General features: G+C 38.4%; 2 protein-coding genes across 3 annotated transcripts; both read right to left on the bottom strand.

Annotated features, from left to right (window-relative positions):
- Positions 1-3,737: 3,737 nt before the first annotated feature.
- Positions 3,738-11,398, bottom strand: Kgd4 (alpha-ketoglutarate dehydrogenase subunit 4). 2 transcript variants are annotated; one of them, XM_027951607.3, is made up of 4 exons: positions 11,259-11,391; positions 6,200-6,263; positions 4,531-4,718; positions 3,738-4,064 (listed from the first exon to the last, which is right to left on the bottom strand). In XM_027951607.3, exons 1-4 carry the CDS (start codon positions 11,298-11,300, stop codon positions 4,047-4,049), a joined length of 312 nt encoding a protein of 103 aa, XP_027807408.1. In that variant the 5' UTR covers positions 11,301-11,391; the 3' UTR covers positions 3,738-4,046. The 2 variants fall into 2 exon arrangements, with proteins under 2 accessions (XP_027807408.1, XP_027807406.1); XM_027951605.2 differs by lacking the exon at positions 6,200-6,263 and having other exon boundaries at positions 11,259-11,398.
- An 8,750-nt stretch (positions 11,399-20,148) lies between these two features.
- Positions 20,149-20,592, bottom strand: LOC114105208 (dnaJ homolog subfamily C member 24-like). The gene has a single exon (XM_034637066.2). It carries the CDS (start codon positions 20,518-20,520, stop codon positions 20,149-20,151), a length of 372 nt encoding a protein of 123 aa, XP_034492957.2. The 5' UTR covers positions 20,521-20,592.
- Between the last annotated feature and the right edge of the window lie 5,767 nt (positions 20,593-26,359).

A 26,359-nucleotide genomic window follows, 5' to 3' on the forward strand; every position in this document is an offset into this window, starting at 1 on the left:
GCACATTATCACTAAGCCCTTTTATTATTTTTTAATTTTTATTTTATTGGTTTTTTACTTATACATAACATTAGGGTTCATTGTGACATAATTATAAAAGCATGGAATATAATTTGTTCTAATTCATTCCCCAGTACTTCCCCTTAACCTCCCCTCTTCACCCCCCTGTTCCTTTCACTTTACCACTGATCTTTCTTATTTGTAGACTTTTTTTAAATTAGTATCTTGTGGATATACATGATGGTGAGATTCACTATGGTATATTCATAAATGTACATAGGAAAGTTAGGTCAGATTCATTCCACTGTTCTTTCCCTATCCCATTTGTCCTCCTCCCTTTTATTTCCCTTCATCTACTCCATTGATCTTTCTTCTTTTTTTTAATCCCTCTTCCTATTTTGGATTAGCTTCCCCATATCAGAGAAAACATTCAGACTTTGTTTTTTTGAGATTGACTTATTTCAATTACCATGATAGTATTCAGTTCCATCCATTTACTGGCTGATATCTTCAGACTTATTTATTTATAAAATGCAAGGCTTTGATGGGCATGGTGGCACATGTCTGTAATCCCAATGACTTGGGAGGCTGAGGCAGGAGGATTGCAAGTTTGAGGTTAGTCTCTGTAACTTAGCAAGACCCTGTCTGAAAAAAAAAATGGTCTGTGGCTGTGGCTCAGTGTTTAAGTACCCCTAGGTTAAATCCCTGGTATCAAAAAAATAAAAATAAATAAAACCAAGGGCCTCACACATGCTAAGCACACATTGAAACACTAAATGACTAGCTTAGAACATTTTCGAATAAGGTAACTAAAGCAGTTAAACGATATTCTTCAGAAATAAGGTTGTGTATATAAAACCATTAAATATCTGCATAGCATTTTAGTTTACAAAGTACTTCTATAGGCTGGGGTTGTAGCTCAGTAGTAGAGCACTCGCCTATCATTTGTGAGGCACTGGGTTTGATCCTCAGCACCATATAAAAACAAATTAATAAAATAAAAGAGGCTGAGATTGAGGCTTAATGATACAGCGCTTGCCTAGCCGGTGTGAGGTGCTGGGTTCGATCCTCAGCACCACATAAAAATTTTAAAAATATATAAAAATAAAGGTATTGTGCCCATCTACAACTAAAAATATTTTTTAAAATTAGTATTTTTAAAAAGTACTTCTATACATGTGATTTAGCCAGATTTCAAGGCCATAATGATCTTTGCCTTCTGGCATTTTTTAAAAATATTTATTTTTTTAGACATAGGTGGACACATATCTGTATGTGGTGCTGGGGATCGAACCCAGTGCCTCATGCATGATAGGCGAGCACTCTACTTCTGAGCCACAGCCCCAACCCTGCCTTCTGGCATTAATGTACTTCTCCCACAATTAAACAAGCTGTTCTGAGTGATTAATTGAATATGGCAGAATGTGGGGTATGATTTCTGAGACGAGATCATAAAAGGCATTACTGCTTCTCACTTGCGTACTTAATTCATTTGCTCTGGGGAAGGACAGTCACATCATTAAATTTATTCAGGCAGTTCTTTGGAGAGGCCTATGTGAAAAGGAACTGAGGTCTCCTACCAACAGCCAGCATCAATTTGCTTGCCATGAGTAAGCCACCTTAGAGGTGATCAAGCTCCAGCCAGACTTTCAAATTACTGCAGCCCCAGATAATATCTGATGGAAGCCTCATGGAAAAGTCAGAACTGCCCAGGGAAGCTGCTTCTCAATTCCTGACCAAGAAAAACCATGAATTATTAATTATTATTGTTTTTAGCCACTTAACTTTTGAGGTGATTGATTATAAATCGATTGCTAATTAATTTGATCTTACCTATCACATTGCATAGTACTGGAGAGGAAAGCTGATACTTGGACAAATTAAGCAATTTGCTGATGGTTACATACATTTAAGTACTTAAACTCTATGTGAAAATACAGGCTATTTAACTTTAAGACTAGTTAGAATTCTTTCTATAACAATGTCCTTCTTGGGAGTGCATCTTGTAGCAGCAATACCCACTGACATGCCATTTATGTAATATCTGTACTCATAAATCCTATAAAAGCGCTATTTTTTCCTTTGGCTTGAATGGCAACAGCTATAGTGAATACTGACTTCACATATACACCCCAGTTGCAGTATTTGGCCCTAATTGACCCACAGAAGTAACCCAAACTACTCTTCATTACCTGAATCCACTGTTTCTGAAGGCAAAATAAATGGCCAAAGACTTTCTTTTACTGAAATCAGAAAGTTAAGGCAGAGAGGGGTGCTAATACTTAAATCGTTCCCAAAATAATCTTCAAATCAAAATAATGGTAAATCATGTATTTTTCACAAATTAACAGAATAGCTTATTGCTAACATCAAACCCAAATCTCTTGTCTATTATTTGTGTTGGGCAACACTTATACTAGGCCACAGTACAGAATTTACAAGAGAAACACAGAAAGTAAAGGTTAACCCACAGTAGTTGGGCAAATAATAGAAATATACTCAACAATAATCCCACTGTCTTGCTCATGAGCCAACCTTACTATTAAGGATGACTTCTTTAAAGCATTCTTGAAATCATTACAAGTATGGAAGGGATTTATTTAGCTCTGGGAGGCTTTACTTTCATAATATACATACCCTTGACATAGGAAGACCTTATGAAAGCTTCATAGGTTGCCTTGATAAGGTAAATATTTGGGTTAATTTTATGAGGCTTTCAGACATTAGTTTGGAAAAAGTTAATGGTTATCAGAATTTACACACACGATCACAACCAAAACAGGAAATTAAAGATCAAGACTTTCTTACTATCTCACCAAACATAATAAATTTCAATTTCTAGTGAAATATTTATTCCTATGCTATTTTCATCTTTATCTCTTATTTTCCATCTTATACTCTGTGATTTTTTTTGTCTGAATGTTATAATTAATCTTGTGCATTATCTCCCTAATCTGTTTTGGGGGCTATTTTTTCTTTTGCCTTTGGTACTAGAGACAAGGGTGCTTTACCACTGAATTACATTCCAAGCTACCCCATCCCCCCTTTTTAATTTTGAGATAGGGTTTCACTAAATTATTTAGGGCCTCACTAATCTCCCTAGTCTTAATCCCAGTTTTATCTTGGCTACATTTTTTTTTTTTTTGGTACTGGGGATTGAACCCAGGGGCACTTAACCACTTGAGCCACATCCCAAAACCCTTTATTGTGTTTTATTTAAAGACAAGGTCTCACTGAATTGCTTAAATTGCTAAATTGCTGAGGTTGACTTTGAACTCTCGATCTTCCTGCCTCAGCCCTCTGAGCTGCTGGGATTACATGTGTACATCACTGTACCCAGCTATCTTGGGGAGATATATATATATATATATACACATATATACATATACATATGTATATATATTCCCCGGCCCCCCCCCCCCCGTGCTGGGGATTGAACCCAGATCCTTGTGCATTTGAGGCAAGCACTCTACCAACTGAGCTATATCTCTAGCCCTTGGCTACATTTTTATCATTTAGAGTAGGATATGCTTATTAGCCACTTATACTCCAGTAATCCTGTGAATAAAAAAAAAAAAAAGGTGAAGTTCAAGAATTAAGACTATGTAATGAAGACATTATTTCACTGATTCTCATTTCAGGAAAATCACTTCCCTAAAGCAGTAATTCTGCCTGATGAATTCTTTCCATATCTAAATAGAAACAGAAATAAAAGTAAAATCATGGAAAACCTGTAGTAGTTTACTAGACACTGTGTGTTTTTAATAGTTCATTACTGGTAATACTTGATAATCAAGAGTAAATTAATAGGCTAACATTTCAAAATGTATACTTTAATAAGTATAATGTATATAAACAATTAGGTAAGCTTGTAGAGAAGCCTACCAAGATATATAAATTAGGAATTAAAAGTATTCATTTAAATTTTCTGTACTTCATTTTTTTGCAGAATATTTATTAAGATTAATATAGTTTTTCATTTGTCTTGGAAGTCCTTTACTGTAAAGATAATTCTTTTGTCTGATGACAAACAGCAGCCACAATGATTATTCTGGACCTCCACGCTGAAAAGGAAAACATAAAGCAATAAGGTTAGGTTAGATGTTAAATTGACACAGGAAATGTTTTCATGGCTACTATTCAAACTAACTTATACAAATTTTAAGCAAATTTCAGGTTTTTCATAACTCTACACCCTTATATTCATTGTTATGATTTCAGATCTAGAAGGGCCTCAAGGTTGACCTACTTCAATTGTCCCCACATTTCTTGTCTAAGAGGCTCTTCTCTGAAGAATTTTTGAGGACACCAAGAAGCTTTTATTCATGTGGTTTTTATCAGTAACATAACCTGCAGATTTCTTGAGGGCTCCAATGATGGTTTGTTTTTACAGTCTGGCCTACATCCCCATCTGTCTTAGCTATGACATCCTTGGCAAGACAATGGGAAGAGCACAGAAATCAAAATGAAATTCCAAAGCTGATATGTTAATGGTGTTTTGCACAGCCTTATGATAGAGCAACAACGTACTTGGATAAATTCCATTTCTTCTTGAGATACAGGTTTCCTTCTGTATTTCTGAGGTAATGTTTTTATTATTTCTGCAGTGTCTGGTGGACCGTGATGCATCAGCAAATCTGGTGATTTAGTCCCCTTAGAATGTTGTGAAATTACAGGTGAGTGAGATGGCAGCCCCGCTGATCTCAAAGTTTCTGTTACTGAAAGACACAGAACCTAATTAGAGAAATTATCCAGGTGTTGCAATATATTATTTTGAGTTATCTTCTATTGAATGATCAATTCATTCTTAAAATCAACATTCTTTTCAAAAGATATAAAGAGGTAGTTTTTGTTTTCAGTGCTGGAGATGGAACCCAGGGAGTTGTACATGCTACGTACAACTTGGAGATTGGCTACAGTCCCAGCCCTTTTTTATTTTATTTATTTATTTATTTTTAATTTTTGTGTAGGGGTCTCACTACATTACTAAACAGGCTGTCCTCAAACTACTGAGCTCATTCTCTGGCTAGAGCCTCCAAGGTGGTGGCATGCATCATTTTACCTAGAAAGCAGGTAGTTTTAAGCAAGTGAATTACTAAAATGAACATAAAATTTGTAAAACAATAAAATTTCTTGTTAGAGGTGTTCAACCATTGTGGGTGACTTACATTATTTAAGTTTTTGTCTTGTAACCTCTTAAAGGCCACACACGGTGAAGTTTACAGGTAATGTCTTATAATGGGGAATAACAAAGTTAGTAAATGAGAATACTTTTTTCAACATCTTAATTTTTCAATAGTTAAAATAAAATTTTAAATCCCTATGATAACTGTTGAAATTCTTCTGGAATTAAAGATCAAGTATCAAGAGAGACACACAGGATTTAGTAAAATAAAAAACAGAAGGCACTCTAGCTCAATTGGTAGAGTGCTTGCCTCACATGCATTAAGGCCCTAGGTTCAATCCCCTGCACCACCCAAAAAAAAGGGAAGAATTTCAGAATCTTCTCTAATTTATAAGGTCGTTATATTATAGTCAGTAACTGCTAAGGGTTCAGGCAATCCAAGAAACAGTTACTGACTGAATGAATAGGTAAAGGAGTAAATGAAAGAAAAGCTGGTTAGCTGGGAGATAAATGTAAGAATGGTTACTATTCCTCATAATCTCTATAAATAAAAGCAGAGGCGAATCTTCCCAAAAGATGGAAGAAGGTGCAGTGGAACACACCTTCCCAAGGACTTGGAAGGATACAGACAGTTGGATCACAAGTTTGAGGCCAGCCTCAGCAATTTACTGAGACCCTTAATAACTTAATGGGACCCTGTCTGAAAATAAAAAATAAAAGTAAGTCGGGCAAGGTGGCACATGCCTATTATTCCAGCAACTAGGGAGGCTGGGGCAGGAGGATTACAAATTCAAAGCCAGCCTCAACAATAAGGCCCTAAGCAACTCAGTGAGACCCTATCTCTAAATAAAATACAAAACAGGGCTGGGGATGTTGCTCAGTGGTTAAGTACCCGAGTTTAATCCCTAATACCAAAAAAATAAATAAGATATAAAAAAATTGGCTGGCGATGTTGCTCAGTGGTTAAGCACACTGGTGCCAAAAAAAAAAAAAAAAGAAGAAATATTGCTTATAACAGAATATCATTTCTAAATATGCATACTTTTTTTTTAATCTAAATAGAATATCACTTACCACTGAGTTTAGGATTGTCTCTTCTGTCAGGAAATCTTATTAATGGAGTATGTGGCTTGACTACCTAAAGGAAAAATAAAATGCATGACAAAAAATAACCTCATTAACTGTAAAAGCAATGATCTATACTAATCCTAATAGATACGTTTGTTAAAATAAATTACTACTTGACACCATCTTTAAATTGTATTTTTCCCCAACCAAGGAAACTGATCTATGAATTATTAATGTATCAGTTATTCATAACTTTGTAGTTTATACATTCTTTTTTCTGTACTAGGGATTAAACTCAGGGCGTCTGCATAGCAAGGCAAGCCCTCTACCACTGTACCGCTGAGCTACATTCCAGCCTTTTTTACTTGTTTTTTTTTGCATTAAGGATTGAACCCAGGCTTAACCACTGAGCCACATCCCCAGCCCTTTTTTGTATTTTATTTAGAGACAAGTACTCATTGAGTTGCTTCAGGCCTCACTAAGTTGCAGAGGCTGGCATTGAACTTGTGCTCTTCCTGCCTCAGCCTCCTGAGCTGCTGGGATTACAGGCGTGAACCACCATGCCCAGCTCAACTTTATTTTGAGACAGGGTCCAGCTAAATTGCCCAAGCTGGTGTCAAATTTGTGATCCTCCTGCCTCAGCTTCTAGAGTAGCTGGAATTACAGGCGTGTCACTAGGATACCTAACCATCACAGGTTTTTGTGGGGTTTTTTTCCTTTTTTGGTACTGGGGACTGAACCCATGTGTACTTTATCACTATACTACATCCCTATTCTTTTTTTTTTTTTTGTAGTTGTAGATGGACAGAACGTCTTTATTTTTTTATTTTCATGTGATGCTAAGGATCTAATCCAGTGCCTCACACGTTAGGCAAGTGCTCTACCACTGAACTACAGCCCCAACCCTCCATCCAATTCCTTTTTATTTTGTACTTTGAGACAGGATCTCACTAAGTCGTTTAGGATCTTGCTAAATTGCTGAGGCTGGTTTGGAACTTGAAATCCTCCTTCCTCAGCCTCCCAAAATTGCTGGGATTACAGGCGTGTGCCACTGTGTCCAGTACAAGATTTTTTAATGTACTAACAACTGACCTCAAAACCACCCAATGAAGAGGATGGCATGGATTTTGTGTTCTGTGACTTATAGATTGGTAAGAAAAGAATTGGAAGTTTCCTAATCTGTATGGAGTGTGGTTTCTCTACTATGTTAATATGTAACAGTTTAAAATAGTATAGAAAGCAACTGTATTGAAAACTAGGTCATTTTAAAAACACCTGTTCTGACTACCAAAGTAACATATAATCTGTATAAAAATTTTGGCTGAGACAGGAGGTTCGCGAGTTCAAAGCCAGCCTCAGCAAAAGCAAGGCACTAAGCAACTCAGTGAGACCCTGTCTCTAAAATACAAAATAGGGCTGAGGATGAATCCCCACCCCAATACCCCTCCCAAAATTTTTTTTTTTAATTTTGGGAAAAATGAAGAAAAGCACAAAGGAGAAAATACTGTCTATAACCTCCAAATCCATATACAACAGATTAAAATATTTGATAGCTTTGTCTTTTTTCTTTACCTATCAAAATACTTATTTTTAGAATAATGTTTTTCTAACTGGTATTTTCATACCTAAAATTACAGATAGTGTTATAGAGGACCTCAAATGAGCCTATCCATAGGAAACCTCCTGAATATACAGTGCTAAAAAATCTAATGAACAGAGTACTATTTTTTTCAACTAATGTAATATGCAAATTGTTATGTAACTGAGACTGAAGTATGTTTATCTGCAATATATTTGTATATATTATAATTTTTATATGGGTACAGAAGTAAATAAAGTGTTAGGGCCAGCCTGAAAAGTCACCACCATAATTCTACTGCTCAGAAAATGCTGGAATGTGTTTTCTTCCTTAGACTAAAAGCATGTTTATCTGCATTGTTAAAATGCTTCTCTAACAATTTTTCTCCTTGAATAGCTAAGATTCTTAAAATATTCTATTTACTGTCACTCCTCTAGTTTAAGTTTGAAAAATGTTTCACAATTTTCACGATAAAGCTCATACTTTTTTAAAAAATATTTTTAGTTGTACATGGACACAATACCTCTATTTATTTATTTTCTGTAAATATTAATTTTGTAGTTGTAGGTGCACACAATATCTTTATTTCATTTTTATGTGGTGCTGAGGATTGAACCCAGTGCCTCATACATGCTAGGCAAGCGAGCATTCCACCACTGAGCCACAATCCCAGCCCAAAAGTTCAAACTCTTAGCACTCACAAGGCCTATCAGAAACTAGCCTCTCCTTACCTCAGTTTTATTCCCAGCCACTATCTAATGTACTTGTCCTTCCATATATTCTCAAGTACTTCTCATTTCCCTAATTTATCATGCTATTTCCATGCCCATTTCATCTGAAGCTTACATCCTTTCCCAGGAATTCTCTTCCCCATTCCACTTCCATGTCTATCATTACGACCACTATAATCCCTTAAGACAGCTCAAACATCACTCCTCTCTAAACAGCTTTCCCTATTCCACAAACTGATTTAAAAAACCTCTCATATGACTATTTTCTCTAGTGTTGCTATCTCCTATGGAATGAAGCTCAAGTCTCTGGCTATCTCTAGCCATTACAGATGATTTTCCCCCAATAAGTACAACTAGTCCTTCAAAATAAATGTTTTATTTGAATGAGAAAAATAAATAAAATGGATCTAATATCTTAATGCAGGGGCTGGGGATGTGGCTCAAGCGGTAGTGCGCTCGCCTGGCATGTGTGCGGCCCGGTTCGATCCTCAGCACCACATACAAACAAAGATGTTGTGTTCGCCGAAAACTAAAAAATTCTCTCTCTCTTTAAACAGTCTTAAAAACAAAACAAACAAACAAACAAAAAAAACCCTAATATCTTAATGTAAAAAAACAAAACCAAAATTGCATAGAACTCTACTCAAGAGCCCAAATGAATCCATATAAATATGATTAAATAAGCTATGTGAACTGTACTGATATCAGTTTCCTGGTTTTGATATTATATTACACATATACAAGATGTTACCACTATCCCAATTGATCATGGACTGAAATTCCTAACTGAAGTTATAATTTTCTGTCATATCATGTGATCCTTGTTTCTGATTTGGGACCTAATATAAATAAACCTGCCATTAACTTCTTAAAAATATTTTTATTGGGCTGGGGATGTGGCTCAAGCGGTGGCACGCTCCCCTGGCATGCGTGCGGCCCAGGTTCGATCCTCAGCACCACATACAAACAGAGATGTTGTGTCTGCCGAAAACTAAAAAATTTTTAAAAAATTAAAAAATTGTATTAGTTGTTGATGGGCCTTTATTTTATTTACTTATTTATATGTGGTGATGAGAATCGAACCCAGTGCCTCACGCATGCTAGGCAAGTGCTCTTCCACTGAGCTATAACCCCAGCCCTGCTATTAACTTTCTATCAGCATTTTGTGTTTTCTTGTTTTCTGTTTACAGTACTGGGGATTGAAACCAGGGCCTGAAACATGCTAAGCAAGTGCTCTATCACTGAGATACAGCTGCAGCCCATACAAGTCTTTTTGTAGGTATATGCATTCACTTATTTTGGGTAATAAACCTATAAGTATACTTGCTGAGTCATAGAGAAATGTTTTTTAAAGACTGGCAGTTCTCCATAGTGGCTGTACCATTTCACACATCCACCAGCAATGTATGAGGGTTTCAGTACTTCCTGTTCACATCACCATTTGGTATTGTCAGTCTTTTAAATTTTAGTTGCAAGGGCTATGGGTGTAGTTGAGAGACAAGAGCAAGTGCTTAGCATACATGAGGTCCTGAGTTCAATCCCAAGCAATGAAAAAATAAATTTAAGCCACTTTGGTGGATGTACAGTACCTCCTAGTTTTAATTTGTATTTTGCTGGCAAGTATGGATTACTGAGCACCTTTCATGTTTATTGCTTATTTACTGTTTTATTATGCAGCATCAACTCCCTGACCCATTTTAAATTGGGTTACATATTTATTATTGATATTATGGTTATGTAGTCCTTTGTCAGGTTTCTGTCTTTAGAGAATCCTTAATTAGTTAATGCTCAGTAACCACCCACTGAATAAATAAGTGAGCATCATTTATTGCAATGGAACCAAAGACTGGAATCTAGAATTATCTTTCAGACAACTTCTGGAACTTCAGGAAAAGGTCTTTTAAGAGACGTACTAATTAATGTAAAGGGAAATGCACCTCTCATATCAAAGACAAAAGCTAATCACTATAACATGCTTCTAGGGTTGGAAAAAAGACCACATAACCCAATTTACAAAAGGTCGTGCCTATTTATATACCAAATTTACCTCTCCTATTTAAGATGGAGAAGCAAAGGAAAAGGTGTCAAGAGTTAGTAGGTCATAGGTGGATTAACAATGTTACTTCAGCTGCCTATCTAAACAGGGAAAAAAGGTTTGGGAAATAACACTAAAACATATTCTAGTAATAAAGTTAAGGAAAATATTTTTCTATTTCCCCATTCAGCCTGTAGACAGATGCCTGAAGAAGGTGGGCTGAACCGGCCTCTGGCGAGGTCAAGGCTGTAGGAACCAGTTATCCCGACATTCCCAAGACCTTGAAGGGACACTGGGTCAGATCCGGCGGTCGCTTCCTTTAACGCTCCGCTATCGCCTTACTCCGGATTGGCCCACTGGGGACAGTACAGACAATACTAGACAGCGATTGGCCAGGCTACTAGAGGGCAGCGTAGCCCGCAAACTAAGGCTAGGGAGGACCTGGCGGAGGAGTCCAGGGACCCCAGACCAGTACGTACCTATCTGCGGAGATGTCGCTTTCCCACTGCCGGGCTCGAACCCTCAGCTCCGGACCCTGGCTTAACTGCCCGACGCAATGGGCTTAAGCTCCCATTCTCATACACCCCTGGCGCAGCCATGCCCCTATTCAGGGCCGCGGTCAGCACGCATCCTGTGCCACCGCCTTTCCTCCCTCGCGCCATTGCCACATCTGCACCATCTCTCTACCCAACGTGATAAAAAACTACCGAGTCTCTTTACCTGAACGACCCTGCTGGCAGACGCCATTTTGCTGCCCATCATGACCCCCGAGAAGGGGCAGCTTCCGGGGCGCAAGCAAACAGCAGTGGTACCGGGGAGTCCTGGGCATCTGGGGGCGGGGCCTGCCTGTGGCGTCACGGGGAGGAGCGAAAGGCTCTGGGGCAAGGTCCTCCTCGGCTCTGTGGATAGCTCCACCCCTCTGCGCCTGACCCCGCCCGGCTCCTCTTCCCGCGCTGGGCCTGAACCTTATTCTCCATTTCTATTGTTGTTTTGCAGTTTAGGATTTGTGATGGGTTTATTTGGTTCAGCCGCCTGAGTTATCAAGCATTATTCCCTTCCCAGATCGCCAGGGTTTTTTTTTTTTTGGTACCAGGGATTGAACCTAGGAGCTTTTAACCTCTGAGCCACCTCCCCGGCTCTTTTTTGTATTTTATTTAGAGACAGGGTCTGCTAAATTGCTTAGGGCCTCCCTAAATTACTGAGGCTGATTTTGAACTCATAATCCTGCCTCAACTCCTGAGCTGCTAGGATTACAGGTGTGCACCACTGCGCTGGGCAAAGGTAGCCAGTTTTTAATTTCGATATAGTTTAAAATTTAATTAGAAAGCTTATAAGTAATACAGGCTGTTTTGGTTTCCTAAAATGAACAAACTTGACAAAACTTGGGTTTATAGGCAAGCTCAGAATGGTCAATTTTCTTTTAATAAAGGCCACACCATACTCCTTCGCTGATTTGCAGTGTTTGATTTTAATCTGTTCCTAGTTTCTCTAATTCATTATTCCTGATAATGAACTGCTGCCTCTGCTTCATGTTATAAAACTCTTAAATCCAGGGTCTAATTATTATTTTTTAAACTTAAAACAGTTATATCATTACTCCAAAATTAACATTAAATTCTATATTAGTTAATGCTTACATCACTATTTTAATACACAACATGTTGTAGCTCCTTAACTTTGTAGTAATATAACCTCAAACTGCTGTTAAATTTTTTTTCGTCTTTTATGTAGTATTAGGGATTAAATTCAAGGGCCCTCCAACACCAAACTACATGCCCAGAACCTTTTTGGGATTACAGGCTGTAGTAATTTATATTTCTAAAAGCCACCCATTTAGTAATCTATCATTAACCTACATTGTCAAAACAAATTGATCATTCTAAATATTTAGCAACAGGTAAGGTGGCTCACACCTATAATCCCAGCTATTCAGGAGGCCAAAGGCTGGAGGATCCCAATTGGAGACCAGCCTAGGCAATTTAGCTAGATCCTGTCTCAGAGAAGAAAATAAAAGGGTTTGACCTTTTATGCCTGTAATCTCAGCAACTCCAGAGGCTGAGGCTGTAAGATTGCAAATTCAAGGTCAGCAATTTGGTGAATCCCTAAATTACTTACTGAGACCTTGTATAAAAACAAAGTCAGGCCTGGTGGCACACGCCTGTAATCCCAGTAGAGTGGTTTGGGAGGCTGAGGCAGGAGGATCACAAGTTCAAAGTCAGCCTTAGCAATTTAACTTGGTCCTGTCTCAAAATAAAAAATTAAAAGGGTTGCAGATGTGGCTCAGTGGTTTAATGCACATGGGTTTAATCCCTGGTACAAAAAAAATTAATAAATTATTAAATATTAAATAAGAAAGGAAAATTAAAACAAAAAATATTAATAAAAATGGTTGGGGATATAGCTTAATGGTAAAGCGCCTCTGAGTTTAATCCCCACTACCAATAAAATAAAAGGGCTGGAAAATGTAGTTCAGGGATAAAGTGCCCCTGGGTTCAATACCAAGTACTGATTAAAAGAGGGAATGTAAGGGTCCCGCGAAACGTCGGAGAAAGAGACCACCAAGTGACCACTCATGCAATTGGCAAAAGGGGGATTTATTGAACCAGCATGCTGGGGCTCCGTGCCCACTCAAGAAGGGAAAGCAGCCCAGAGCCCTGAGCAGGGGCTGAGCACTGCTTAAGTACACTTTTTGGGGAGGGTGGAGGGCTTTGTATACATCAGAACAAATCATCATGAGGCGCGGGAAAATTGAACAACAACTCCTAAACATGATTAGTTCATTCATTGGCGGGAACAGGTCAGGCAGGAGTGATAGGTCATTCCTAAGGAGGGGGTTACATTCAAACTGATTGGTTCAGGCCCTGCAAGGCCTGCGTGCAACCACACAGACCCCTTCAGTTATTAAACAACCAGACAATCAGGGGAAATGTTTACTGGGCGGTCCTAAGCATTGTCTTAACAGCTACAGAAATTTAACTCAGACCTTGCAGCTTAGAAACTTTTACAACACCCGGTCTTTTACCCTTTAACTTTTACGCTTTAACTTCAATTTCTTTTACCCTTACAAGAAAAGAAAGGATATATATATATATATTTTTTTTTGGGGGGGGGGGTGGTGGGCACTTCTGATTAGCATGTCTGTGGAGAAGCCTACTTAAAATTTTTCAAAATTTGTTTAATAGCACAGATGCTAAAATTGGACTGATAACAATTCTCTAACAGGCAAAGGACATTAATAGGAAGCTTGCAGAAAAAAATAAAAACAACCCTTTAAAAATATTGAGAGGCTAGGCCTGGTTGTTTGGGCCTGTAATTCCAGCTACTTGGGAGGCTAAGGCAGGAGGATCTCAAGTTCAAGGCCAGTTTAGGGAAACCCTGTCTCAAAATGAAAAATAGAAAGGGCTGGAGATATAACTCTATTGTAGAGCACCACAAGGTTAAATCCCCAGTACTGGGGGGGGGGGGGGGAAAGTTTAAAACATTTAATTTTTCTTATTCTAAGATAAAGTTAAACTATACTGAAATATTTTGATCTTCTGTCAAGTTGGCAAATACAAATAAGATGATGAGGAAAGAGGCACACACATCTTTGGTGGGAAAAAAAGATAATATAATCTATATGGAGATTATATATATTATATATAATTTGGTAATTTTAAAATGTAAAATTACTAATAATTTATCCTTTCACCTGGTATACACATTTCTAAGAATTTATTCAAAAAGATTATCTATTGCAACATTATTTGTTTTGTTATGTTTTTAAATTTTTTTATTCTAATTTGTTATATATGACAGAAGAATGCATTTCAATTCATGGTACAAATATAGAGCACAATTTTTCTTTTTTTTAATATTTATTTTTTAGTTGGACACATACCCTTATTTTATTCATTTATTTTTATGTGGTGCTGAGGATCAAACCTAGCACCTCTCCCGTACTAGGCAAGCGCTCTACCACTGAACCACAACCCCAGCTCCAAGAGCACATTTTTTCATGTCTCTGGTTGTATACAAAGTAGAGTCACACCATTCGTGTCTTCATATATGTACTTGGGGTAATGATGTCCATCTCATTCCACTGTCTTTCCTATCCCATGCCCCCTCCCTTCCCCTCCCTCCCCTTTGCCCTATCTAAACATTCTTTGTATTAGAAAGAATTGGAAGTCATAAATTTTATAAAGAAGGAATTGGGGAGCCAGGGGTTGTGGTTCATGCCTGTAATCCCAGTGGCTGGGAAGGCTAAGGCAGGAGGATCACAAGTTCAAAGCAAGCCTTAGCAATTTAGCAAGGCCCTAAGCAGTTTAGCAAGACCCTGTCTCTAAATAAAAATATAAAAAGGGGGCTGAGGTTGTGGCTCAGCGGTAGAGCGCTTGCCTAGCATATCCGAGACTCTAGGTTCGATCCTCAGCACCACATCAAAATAAATAAATAAATGAATAAAGGTGTTGTGTCCAACTACAACTAAAAAATTAAAAATATATATATAGGGGCTGGGGTTGTGGTTCAGTGGTAGAGTACTTGCCCTAGCATGTGCAAGGCCCTGGGTTTGATTCTCAGCACCACATAAAAATAAGTAAACAAAATAAAGATATTTTGTCCAACTACAACTAAAAAGAAATAAATATAAAAAAAAATATATAAAGGGCTGGGGATGAGGCTCAGTGGTGGTTGACCGCCCTTGGGTTCAATCCCTGGTACCAAAAAAAAAAAAGAGAGAGAGAGAGAAGGAATTGGCTAAACAACAGAATATCCCCACTATGTGATATTGTGTAACTGTGAAAAGAGAGAGCTAGAAACAAGAAAAAGAAAGAGGGAGGAGGAGGAAGTTCTTTTTTTTTTTTTAAATATTATTTATTTTTAGTTTTTCGGCAGACACAACATCTTTGTTTGTATGTGGTGCTGAGGATCGAACCTGGGCCGCACGCATGCCAGGCGATGCACCACCACTTGAGCCACATCCCCAGCCCCAAGGAGGAAGTTCTTTTAGATATAGGTTAGTGAAAAAAGCAAGGTGCAGAACAGTGCATATAATATCCTACCTTTTATATAAGAAAGGAGTAATAAAGGGGCTGGGGTTGTGACTCTGGGGTAGAGCACTTGCCTGGCACACATGATGTACTGGGTTTGATCCTCAGCACCACATAAAAACAAAATAAAGGTATTGTGTTCACCTACAACTAAAAAATATATATATTAAAAAAAAAAAAAGAAAGGAGGGGCTGGGGTTGTGGCTCAGAGGTAGAGTTCTTGCCTAGTATGTGCGAGGTCCTTGGTTCGATCCTCAGCACCACATAAAAATAAATAAATAAAGGTATTGTGTCCAATTACAATTAAAATAAATAAATAAATATTTTTTAAAAGAAAGGAGTAAAAATAAGCATATTAGTATTTGTATCTACAGAGGGAACCAGGATACCCAGGTGTAATAGAGATTATTGGTGCTCACTAAACATCCTAGCCTCAATCCAGGTTAGGTTGTGAGATCATACAGCTAGTTCTTACCAGCAGTTCCAGAAGAAAAGCAAGATGTGTAACTTTCAGGCTGAAGTAGTAAGTAAGAGTTGTGACCTTCTCTATTCCCTATTGCACTAATTTTGGGGCTGTGGAAAGGAATCCAGATGGTGAGGCTTCAAGATGGAACTGATTTGTGCAACTATACAGGCTTTTGTGTAAATAAGAAGCGAAAGTTGCTAGAAGAACTAGGCAAAGTGGCTCATGTCTATAATCCTAGCAGCTCAGGAGGCCAAGGCAGAAGATTCTCAAGTTCGAGGTCAGCCTCAGCAACTTGGCGAGGCCCTAAGTAATTTAGTGAGACCCTGGATAAAAACAAAAAAAGCCAGGCATGGTGGCACATGTCTGTAATCCCAGCAACTCAGGAGGCTGGGTCAGGAGGATTGGGAATTCAAACCCAGCCTTTTAGCAATTTAGAGAGGTCTTAAGCAACTCAGTGAGACCATCTCTAAATAAAATACAAAATGGAACTGGGGATGTGGCTCAGTGGTCAAGTGCCCCCCCTGAGTTCAATCCCTGGTACAAAAAAAAAAAAAAAATCAGCATACTATACTGACGCAGCTACACCAACGTTTATAGCAGTTCAATTCACAATAGCTAAACTGTGGAACCAACCTAGATGCTCTTCAATAGGTGAATGGATAAATAAACTGTGATTTTATATATATATATATATATATATATATATATATATATATACTCAATGGAATGTTACTCAGCTTTAAAAGAGAATAAAATTATGGCATTTTCAGGTAAATGGATGGAGTTGGAGAATATCATGCTAAGCAAAGTAAGCCAATCTCAAAAAACCAAAGGCCAAATGAATGTTCTTCCTGATAAGTGGATACTTATCCATAATGTGGGGAGGGACATGGGAAGAAGGGAGGAAATTTGACTGGACAAAGGGGAGGGTAAAGGGGGAGACATGGAGGTAGGAAAGATGATGGAATGAGACGGACATCATTACCCTAGGTACATATATGACTGCACATATGGTGCAACTCTATATCATGTACTACCAGAGAAATGAAAATCTGTGCTCCATTTGTGTACAATAAACCAAAATGCATTCTGCTGTCATGTATAACTAATTAGAATGAATTAAAAGGGGGGGGGGAGAGGTGCTGGGAATGTGGCTCAGTGGTTAAGTGCCCCTGGGTTCAAAAACAAAGAGAAAGAAAGAAAGTAGTTGGAAGAGGAAGTGCACATCTCCAATTCCAGCAACCTTGGAGACTGAGACAGGAAGATCAGTTGAGCCCAGAGTTGTAGGTCATCCTGGGAAATATAGCAAAACCCCATTTCAAAAGAAGAAGCCAGGTCTGGTGACACATGCCTGTAATCCCAGTGACTCAGGAGGCTGAAGAATAAGAATTGGAAATTCAAGGCCAGGGTGGGCAACTTAGAGAAACTCTGTCTCAAAAAATAAAAGGGATTGGGGATGTAGCTCAGTGGTAGATAGCCCCTTGGCCCATCACCAGTATGGGGGTGAGGAGGAGGATGAAAAAGAAGAAAAGAAGGAGAAGGAGAAACAAACCTTTTTTATGTTAAACTGAGGTTTCTAAAAGTTGTGTGTTTCATCAGCTAGGATTGATTGTCCTAATGTGGAATTTCTCTGCAAGTGTGAAACTGCTACAACACAAACCTACAGTATGTACCATGGGGTGGTGAGGCAATGGGAGAAAGGTAATTATTTTTAAAGTTTATCATTTCACTTGGCAAAACCACCTGTTGTGGTAACTTAGGAGGGAAAATCATGTGGCACTAGGTTAAGAAGAAAAGTAGGGGGGTTGGTAGTTAGGAGTGGTGGCTGTGTTTGCCAAGACATTACTAAAGAGATAAATTCAGGAAAGTATTGGCCATTTTGCAAGCAAGCGGACATAAAAGGAAATAGCTTGCATTCAGAAATGCAGAATTTGCAGATTTGATCAATTGTTTGCTTCTAGACCCCCAAATGAGAAAGATGAAATTTTTTTTTTCAATTGTTATTTTTATTTTGAGATAATTGTAGATTCACATGCAGTTGAAAGAAATAAAAATCACCTGGATAATTTTCCCAGTTTCACCCAGTGGTAAACATTTTTCAAAACTATACTACATTATTACAACTATGATATTGGCATTGATACAGTCAAGATGCAAAACAGTTCCCTTACCTCCTGTTAACAACTAAACCCACTTCTCTCCTACCCCTCTTCCATCACGACTCCTGGAAATCACTAACCTGTTCTGTATTTTATACTTTTGTCATTTCAGTGGTGTTACAAATAGAATTATATAGTATGAAACCTTTGAGACTGGTTTTATTTACTTTTTTTTTTCATTCTTATAATTCCCTGGAGATTCATCCAGTTTGTAGCATATATCAATAATTTGTTCTTTTTATTGTTGAGTAGTACTCCATGATATAGATACATCATTCTAACCTTTTATTCATGGAAAGACATCAGTGTTGTTTTCAACTGAGGTTATTAGAAATAAATTTATCATTAACATTAATGTAGTGATATAACACAGTATTTATTTCTCTGGGATAAATGACCAAAAGTACAATTCTAGGGGCATATGGTAGTTGCATTTTTAGTTTTTGTAAGAACTATTTTCCAGGCTAGAAATTTATTTTTTTAAAATTTTTTTATATATAACATCACTTTTATTAATTTTCTTCAATCACATTTTGGTTTTACAGATCTGGCCTCTGAGTGATTTTGGATTTCTACGAGACAGCCCAAATGGCCACAGATTTTCTGATAATTAGCAAGCATTTATTCTTTTGACTTGATTATTGTTTCCTGTTCAAGTGAATTTATTACTGCAGTTGAAACCATGTACTTAACCAATAAACTATCTGCTGTTCAGTTTTAGTTATTTGTTAAATGTAAAGAAAAGCAATCCATTCTGCAAACTCTTGTTCAAAATATTTCTGTAAAAATAAGTATAACCCAAGATCAGTGTTTCATCTAGATTTTATGTTATATATAAAATATTTGCAGGGGGACCTGAATGACTATACCTCACTTGCAAATTTTTTGTCTTATATAAGTAAAGTGAAAATAACCTACTCTTCTTGAAAGTGCCTTATACTTCAGCTATAGTAAGTAAGTCAGAATAGTAACTATTCTTATTTATAAGTTCAATCTGCAACATCAGGAGTTCATTCTAAGTAAAAAGCTTCTAAGTTATATGCTTGACTCACTCATTTGAAGTTAAGTAAAAAAGTTTCGGTGATCCCATAAGAGATTCTATCAAGTTCTTTAAATGAGTTCTGATTTAGACTGTACAAGAATATTAAATGTATAGAAAAATACATCTTTAAGAATATGACATTTACAGGCTATTGTAGGCAATAATACTTTATAAAGTCCATCATACCAGCAATAAAATGGTTCTTATTCACAAATATGGCAATTAACACCAAACCTTAACACCTTGAAATAAAAAGGAAAGGGATGTACCAATTTCAGACTATTTTTTAAAGCTTCCATATTCTAAATTATACTTAAAGTTGAAGACGGTGAGGTTCATACATTTTAGAACTAGAAGGCCAGGACTGGAGCCAAGTCTTAATTCCAAATCTATTTTTCTAGTTGTCACTTCACATTTTTTATTCTTCGTATTCAGCCTTCATTATGGGAGAACTGGGATAACATATTGTTCACAGAGATTCTAATTTAATTATAATGACACTAGAATTTGAGGTAGGTATAAAATAGGCCTATAACTGTAACCTGTTGGGAACATTATCAGTTAGACACTTTATAAATATAAAGGAATATGATGATAATATTTCCCAATAAGAGACATATTTATGTTAAGAAAAATAATTCTTATGTTTTATCAAGGAGAAAACAAAGGTTTTAAGATGGGAATCCATAAAATATAACTCAAGTCCTTTTTATGGCAACGTAAATATAGTTTATAAGTACATATAAATAACTACATTAATCTTTTAAAATGTAGGTGATCTCTGCTTGATAATCTTCTCGTTTCTTTGCAAATAATAGGTAAGAAAAAAAAATCCATTTCCTTAATGCTCGAATGGCCTCTCATCATCATGTCTGAATATACAGTTGAAGTATTCCAATAGTAGTCAACAATTTTAGCTATAATGAAGTAGTTCTATAATTAGTGAACATGTATCACAAGAAATCAGGTTAACTTCTTCTGCTTCATCTTTGGAAACACTGTATTTTCCACCACATCGGCAACTCAGAAAAAAAGAATGCCGCTGCAGGTCATACTCTTTTTTTGTCTCTTCATTCCCTAGAATTTTCCATGCCTGATCAACTTCGATGAACTTCTGTATACATTCCTCCACTGTTCCTGCTGGCACATCTGTACTTTGTTTATCTGGATGATACATCAGTATGAGCTTTTGATACTTTTGTTTTAGGTCTGACACATCTGCAGATGGGTCTGCTCCCAGAATGCTGTACCAATCCTTTTTTGGTAACTGCTCAAATGCCATCATCCATTAAACAAGAAGTGGGTCTTCTCAGATTCGCCAACTTCACACAGCCAAGGAGGCCCGCTCGCTGCCGGCTCTCGAATACCGGCTAGGACTAGGACCCAGGCTAGGAATTTAGCTCAGTGGTAAAGTGCTTACTTATGTGAGGCCCTGGGTTTGATCCTCAGCACTGTGAAACAAACAAAGCCACTTTTCCAGAGTGTCTATGTCATTTTACCTTCGACTTTCATTTGTATCTTAAGGGTCCCTGGAATTGCACTCCTTGTCATTTAGTCCAGAGAAATAAATACTTTTTATACCTGTACATGAGTATAAATTTATTTATACATTTATAGCCCAAACTGAAAACAACACAGAAGTCCTTCCATGAGTAAATAGTTAGAATGATTATTTCATGACAAAGGCTTTGTGCCCAGTGTGTTACTTTTGGCAAGCAATGAAATCTTTATGAGGTGAGACCTAATGAGAGATATATAGGTCAGGTCACTTGGGGCATATTTTTTAAAGGAATAGTGGGACCCCAGCCCCTTCCTTCTTTTGCTTTCCAGACACGAGCAGAACAATTTTGCTTTACCACCATATGCTGCCAAACAACAGGGCCAAGTGATCATGGACTGAAACCTCCAAAACTGTTGAGCCAAATGAACCTTTTCACTTTACAAGTGACTACTTCAGGTATTTTGAAAGCTGATTTAGTCAGTGGGGTGTTTGTTTGTTTTGTTTTGTTTTTCCTGCTGTGACCAAAAGATCTCACAAGAACAATTTGGGAGGAGGAAAACTTTATTTGGTGCTTATGGTTTCATAAGTCTCAGTCCATAGGCAGCCAGCCAGTATTATGGTTTTGACTACTGTTAATGGGCCACTGTTATGAGTCTCCTAATTCATATTGGGTCCAGATAGTATTATAATAGAAGGTGAGGCATCTTTTTATTTCTTCAGGTTATCAAAGTAGAAGGAGTCCCAGAGGCTGAGAATACTGCCACAAGGGGACTCATGTGCTATACAGGTATTTCCTTCCATGGTTATCTGTGAAAGAGGAAACCCTAAGGATCTTGGGACTAGATTCCATCCAAAGCATCCCTCAGAGGAATGAGATATCTCTGATTTAGGTATCCCTGCGGCATCCCCTGGGGATCCTGGCTTAGGTGGCCAGACTTATTTAGCCCTTAAGAGTGCACAGTAGTAAATTGTTGAATGTTCCCTAGAGCATATTCTTTCTCTAATCCTTTGAGTCCCTTTTGGCTCCTAAGTTGCTCACTGAGATGATAGATGCCTTTGTAGATTGCCGTAGTAGCAAAGAATTGATTGCAAAAAACAAGGAGTCACATGAAGCCTAGGGCTGGGGTGAAGGATGAGAAACCAGCACAGAGGCCCAGGAGGGTAAGTCCCAGTTTGTTTTCTCTAGGGTGTTTTTTTTTTTTTTTTTTTTCTTTTAGCTGCATATGGACTCAATACCTTTATTTATTTTTATGTGGTGTTGAGGATTAAACCCAGTGCTTCACAAGTGTTAGGCAAGCACTCTACCACTGAGCTACAACCCCAGCCCTCTGGGGTGCTTTCTTAACCTTGGGGTGAGGTAGAATTTTTCCCCAAGGGAGGTGACCAACAATAATTTGTAAGACTCCTGGATGTAGTGCCTGACTTTGGGCATCCTTGTAACTATTTTTTTAAAGCCTTCTTTTTAGTTGTAGATGGGCACCATACCTTTATTTTATTTATTTATGTGGTGCTGAGGATAGAACCCAATGCCCCACACATGTGAGACAAATGTTCTACCAATGATCCATAACCCCAGCCCCCTTGTATTTTTGAGTCCAATGAAATTCAGCCTTCCTACTCAAGAGGCTAAGGAGCACTCAGCCTACTTTATCAGCCAGGGACTGGGTGGCCATATTCCAGCAATCCAAATCATGCTCCCACTTTTTTTTTTGGTCAAATTTAATTAATAAAAGGGACAGTAATTGCTCTCCTGGTTAGGCCCATGTTCTAGTGCATAAGACAGAAAATTGTAGGAGGCATAAACACATTAAAAGGAAATCCATGCACAAATGCACACAAAGAATCCTGAGGAGCCAGTGTAGGCACATAGCAAGAGAGGCTGATACCAGAGGTTCCAGTAAAGTCACAGTATCTCCACCCTTACAGGCTGAAGAGTTCCCAGGAGGTGCATTCTGATCTTCCCTGAGGATGCCCCAGGGAGAGGGTCAATTGCTCCTCCATCTGAAAGTGGTACTCTCAGAGTCTGATAGAAAGTCTAGAGAAAGCTGGGTCAGGGAGGTGGTGTTAGGACACCCTGATGTTGGCCAGGCCACAGAACCATGTACTTGCTTGCATCACCCATGTTATCATGAGATTGCCTGCTACAAGTCCTGTGAAGGATTCATCACCAGAGTGACTCCTGTGACAAGTCCTATATTCTAATTAGGTGAAAATAAAGTGAGCAACAGGAATAAATGGGCATGACATCTTACCTCCTGGCTGGCTTGCCAATCGTTACCAGAGGAGGGTTGAATATGATGTCAGGGTTAGGCATCACAAACAAAGAATTCACGAGACACATGGAGGTAGCAGACAGTATAGATTTATTGAAAGTGAAATTACACTCTGTAAAGTGCAGCAGGCCGATTGAGAGAGAGTAGCTAAGTCCCCAGTGTCTGAGTGAGTTGTCCTATATCCTCTTTCCACAGACCTGACTAGAAACCCTGCCCCATTTTTCTGGTTGGCTATTTTATTTTCACCTAATTGGAATACAGAACTTGAGGCAGGATTTGTTATGGTGATAAGCCCTCTACAGAACTTGTTGCTATGGCTGTTTCTATGGTGATGTGGGTGGTCCTATGGAGCCAGGGCAGTTCTTATGGTAATGGTGATTTAAGCAGGTACCTGTTTTTGTGATCCCCGCTGACATCTTGATATATTCCAACATCTTGTTATCCCTAGCCTCCTGCCTCAGCAATGAGGCTGAGCTATAAGACTGTGAACTGACCAAGAACCACCCTCAAAGAGGCATTTCAGTAGCTCTTGGAGAAATGGAAGCATTTCTTCCACAATGCCAGCTGTGAAGGACAACCTCTCATTTAAGTGCAAGGCTTAGTGTGTTACATAGCCATAGTGCCTAAACTGGCTAAAAATCAGAATGCTTTCTTGGTAGAAACTGTTTTTACATGCGCTTAATAAACAAAGTGCCTCAAGAAAAAAAGTAAAAGCAGAGTTTCCACCAGTATCCTACTTGAGAGGGTCTCTGTGAGGATTACAAAACAAAAACATTTAAGAATGTAACAGATACATCCTTAACATTGTTTGCCTTTTACATTTTTTTTTTCTTCTTGTGAATTATCAGTAGAGGCTAAAATTTCAAGCACCATCCATCCAAATTCTTCTGGTCTTTTCCCTATGTTCTAAAATAAAACCAGAAAACAGGTGATAAATCTGTGAGAAGACAAATCAAAAAGTATTTCTGGACTAAGAATCCAAACAATCTCAGTGGAATCTTAGGTTCCAAATCAGATCAGTTGGAGAGCTTGAGGACAGAAATAAGTCCTCTGCTCTGAAGGAAAAAGGGTTAGGGTTTAGTACTGCCTCTTTGGCCCTATTTCTAGGGGTGGGGGATAGATTTTCATGGGTGTAAGGCACAAACCAACAATGCCCACAGATGTCCTTTAAAAAAAAAAAAAAAAAAAGACTGCTGAGATAAAACAGCCAGACTTACCTTAAAGCCCTGATATTAAGAAATCCCTGGTGCAAGAGGTTTTGGTTTCAGGAAGTCTCAGTGCTTACAGGCAAATTTCAACATTTCAAGTTGCTGAAATTAGGCTAACTTGCTGGAAATCTGAAGTGCCTTGTGGACTTCAGCCCTGCCCAAGTCTGCATTAGGAAAGCTGCTCCATAGTTAGAACAGTGCTTGCTAGTCTTGAGATCTCTCCTCTATACTTATGGGGGTAGGAAGGGAAGAAACATGGGGCAAGGGAGGGGGAGACCAGAGGGATCAACATCACTCTTGGGGCAGCGTTCAGGATCTGCTTTTTTGCAATTGAGGCTCTGGACAGGCAATTATTGCAGGTTCTCCTTAATATGTATGTTCAAGACTGTTAAGTCACAGCTGGGCACGGTGGCTCACGCCTGTAATCCCAGCAGCTCAGGATGCTGGGGCAGGAGGATTACAAAAGTTCAAAGCCAAGCTTAGCAACGGTTGGGTGCTGAGCAACTCAGTAAGACCCTATCTCTAAATAAAATACAATAGGGCTGGAGATGTGGCTCAGTGGTCAAGTGCCCTGAGTTCAATCCCTGGTATCTCCCCCAAAAAAGAATTGTAAGCCAAGACTGTAAGCCACAATTGCAGAAGCTGTGCCACACTTTTATATTGATAATTCCCTTCCAGTCTGAGGATAGGATAGTCTATTTAGAGCCAGAAATGAGGTCAAAAGTTGGGTGTTAGGGCTGGGGTCATAGTGCAATGGTAGAGCTCTTGCCTAGCATGTGTGAGGCACTGGGTTTGATTCTCAGCCCTGAATATAAATAAATAAAATAAAGGTTCATTGAAACTTAGAAAAAGAAAAAAAATTTGGGTTTCATAGCCCTAATCAAGGCAGGGTTGCTACAGAAAATCCTCGCAGTTTAGCTCTGCCATCTTCCCAGATCTATTCTAGATACTAAACGGTAGTGCATACAACAACTTGAAAAAGCCACCGAAAGGGGGCAGACAAGCTTACTTAAGCCACAAAAGCAAAGGTCTCCCACAATATTGGTAGCAAAATTACTTGGAGAACTTGCTAGAAAGGTAAATCTCCAGAACTATTCACCTCCAAGACCTGGGCAACTAGAGGTACACGACATGTTGGGGGAAAGTGGAGTAGGGTGGAGAAGCGATGGATTCTACTTGAGGCAGAAAAGAGGGAAAAGAAAAAAGAATCAGAGCTGAAAAAGAAAAAAGCTTTGGGAAAACGAGCATGGCAGTGAGCAGATGCACAAAAGCACAAAACTATAAAATGAAAACATAGTTCATGGTATTGGGTAGAACATGGCTCTCAGAATGCCAGGCATGCAACCTCACTAAGAAAGCGAGATGGCACAAAGATTCATCAACCCTGGCTTTCCTGGAGTCTCTGCTTTCAAGTTGGCCTGACAAAATTCTCAGAAAATTCCAGACCATCAGGCTGGGAAAATGGGCCAACATCCAAAAAAGAATGGCTGCAAGACAGGTATGTGTCTGCAACACTGCATTATCTTAGGTGATTATTTGCTCTTAGTGTCTCTTCCCATTTTGTAATTGGATTTTCTGATCTCAGAAAATACATCCATTCCAGCATGCCCATTTCCTTATTTCTTATTCCCTTCCCTTACCACTACTATAGCATTTAGCTGAGGGTAGGATACTTTCTCTGGGCCTCTAGAAGTCACAGTAGCAGTGACCAACCCTTGGGGTCTTGACAGTATTAAATTTTGTGTTCTGATCCAGTTGACCCATATCTGTGGATTAATTCACAGATTAGGTTACACCTCTCATAACAAAATTTCACTTCTGAAAATTCTTGTGTTGTTTCACACATGAGCTTTGGGGCATACCTCATATCTAAGGCACAACAGTATCTTCATTTCTTGTTCCTCAGTTCCAGTCAGCCTCCTGAGGCTGTCATCAGATCATTTGTTTACTCAGCCTACTTAGGTCTCATGATTTTTGTCTGCATCCTCAATGCTATTATTTGTTTACAAGGACATGAAACATACATCTTATCCTATCTCTTGTATTGTGTCCCTCTTTTGGGGGAGGAGAATACTGGGGATTGAACCCAGGGCCTTGTGCATGCTAACCACATGTTAGACCACTGAGCTACACCCTTAATCT

Source organism: Marmota flaviventris, chromosome 5, assembly GCF_047511675.1.
Source record: "Marmota flaviventris isolate mMarFla1 chromosome 5, mMarFla1.hap1, whole genome shotgun sequence".
Taxonomy (NCBI): Eukaryota; Metazoa; Chordata; class Mammalia; order Rodentia; family Sciuridae; genus Marmota; species Marmota flaviventris.

Excerpts from the sequence above, each read along its gene's own strand:
- Kgd4 (XM_027951605.2), bottom strand. The coding sequence starts at position 11,367 with ATGCCCAGGACTCCCCGGTACCACTGCTGTTTGCTTGCGCCCCGGAAG. Across the intron at positions 4,719-11,258 it reads CTGCCAGCAGGGTCGTTCAG|TAACAGAAACTTTGAGATCA; the intron begins GTAAAGAGACTC and ends TGTGTCTTTCAG.
- LOC114105208 (XM_034637066.2), bottom strand. The coding sequence starts at position 20,520 with ATGATGGCATTTGAGCAGTTACCAAAAAAGGATTGGTACAGCATTCTG.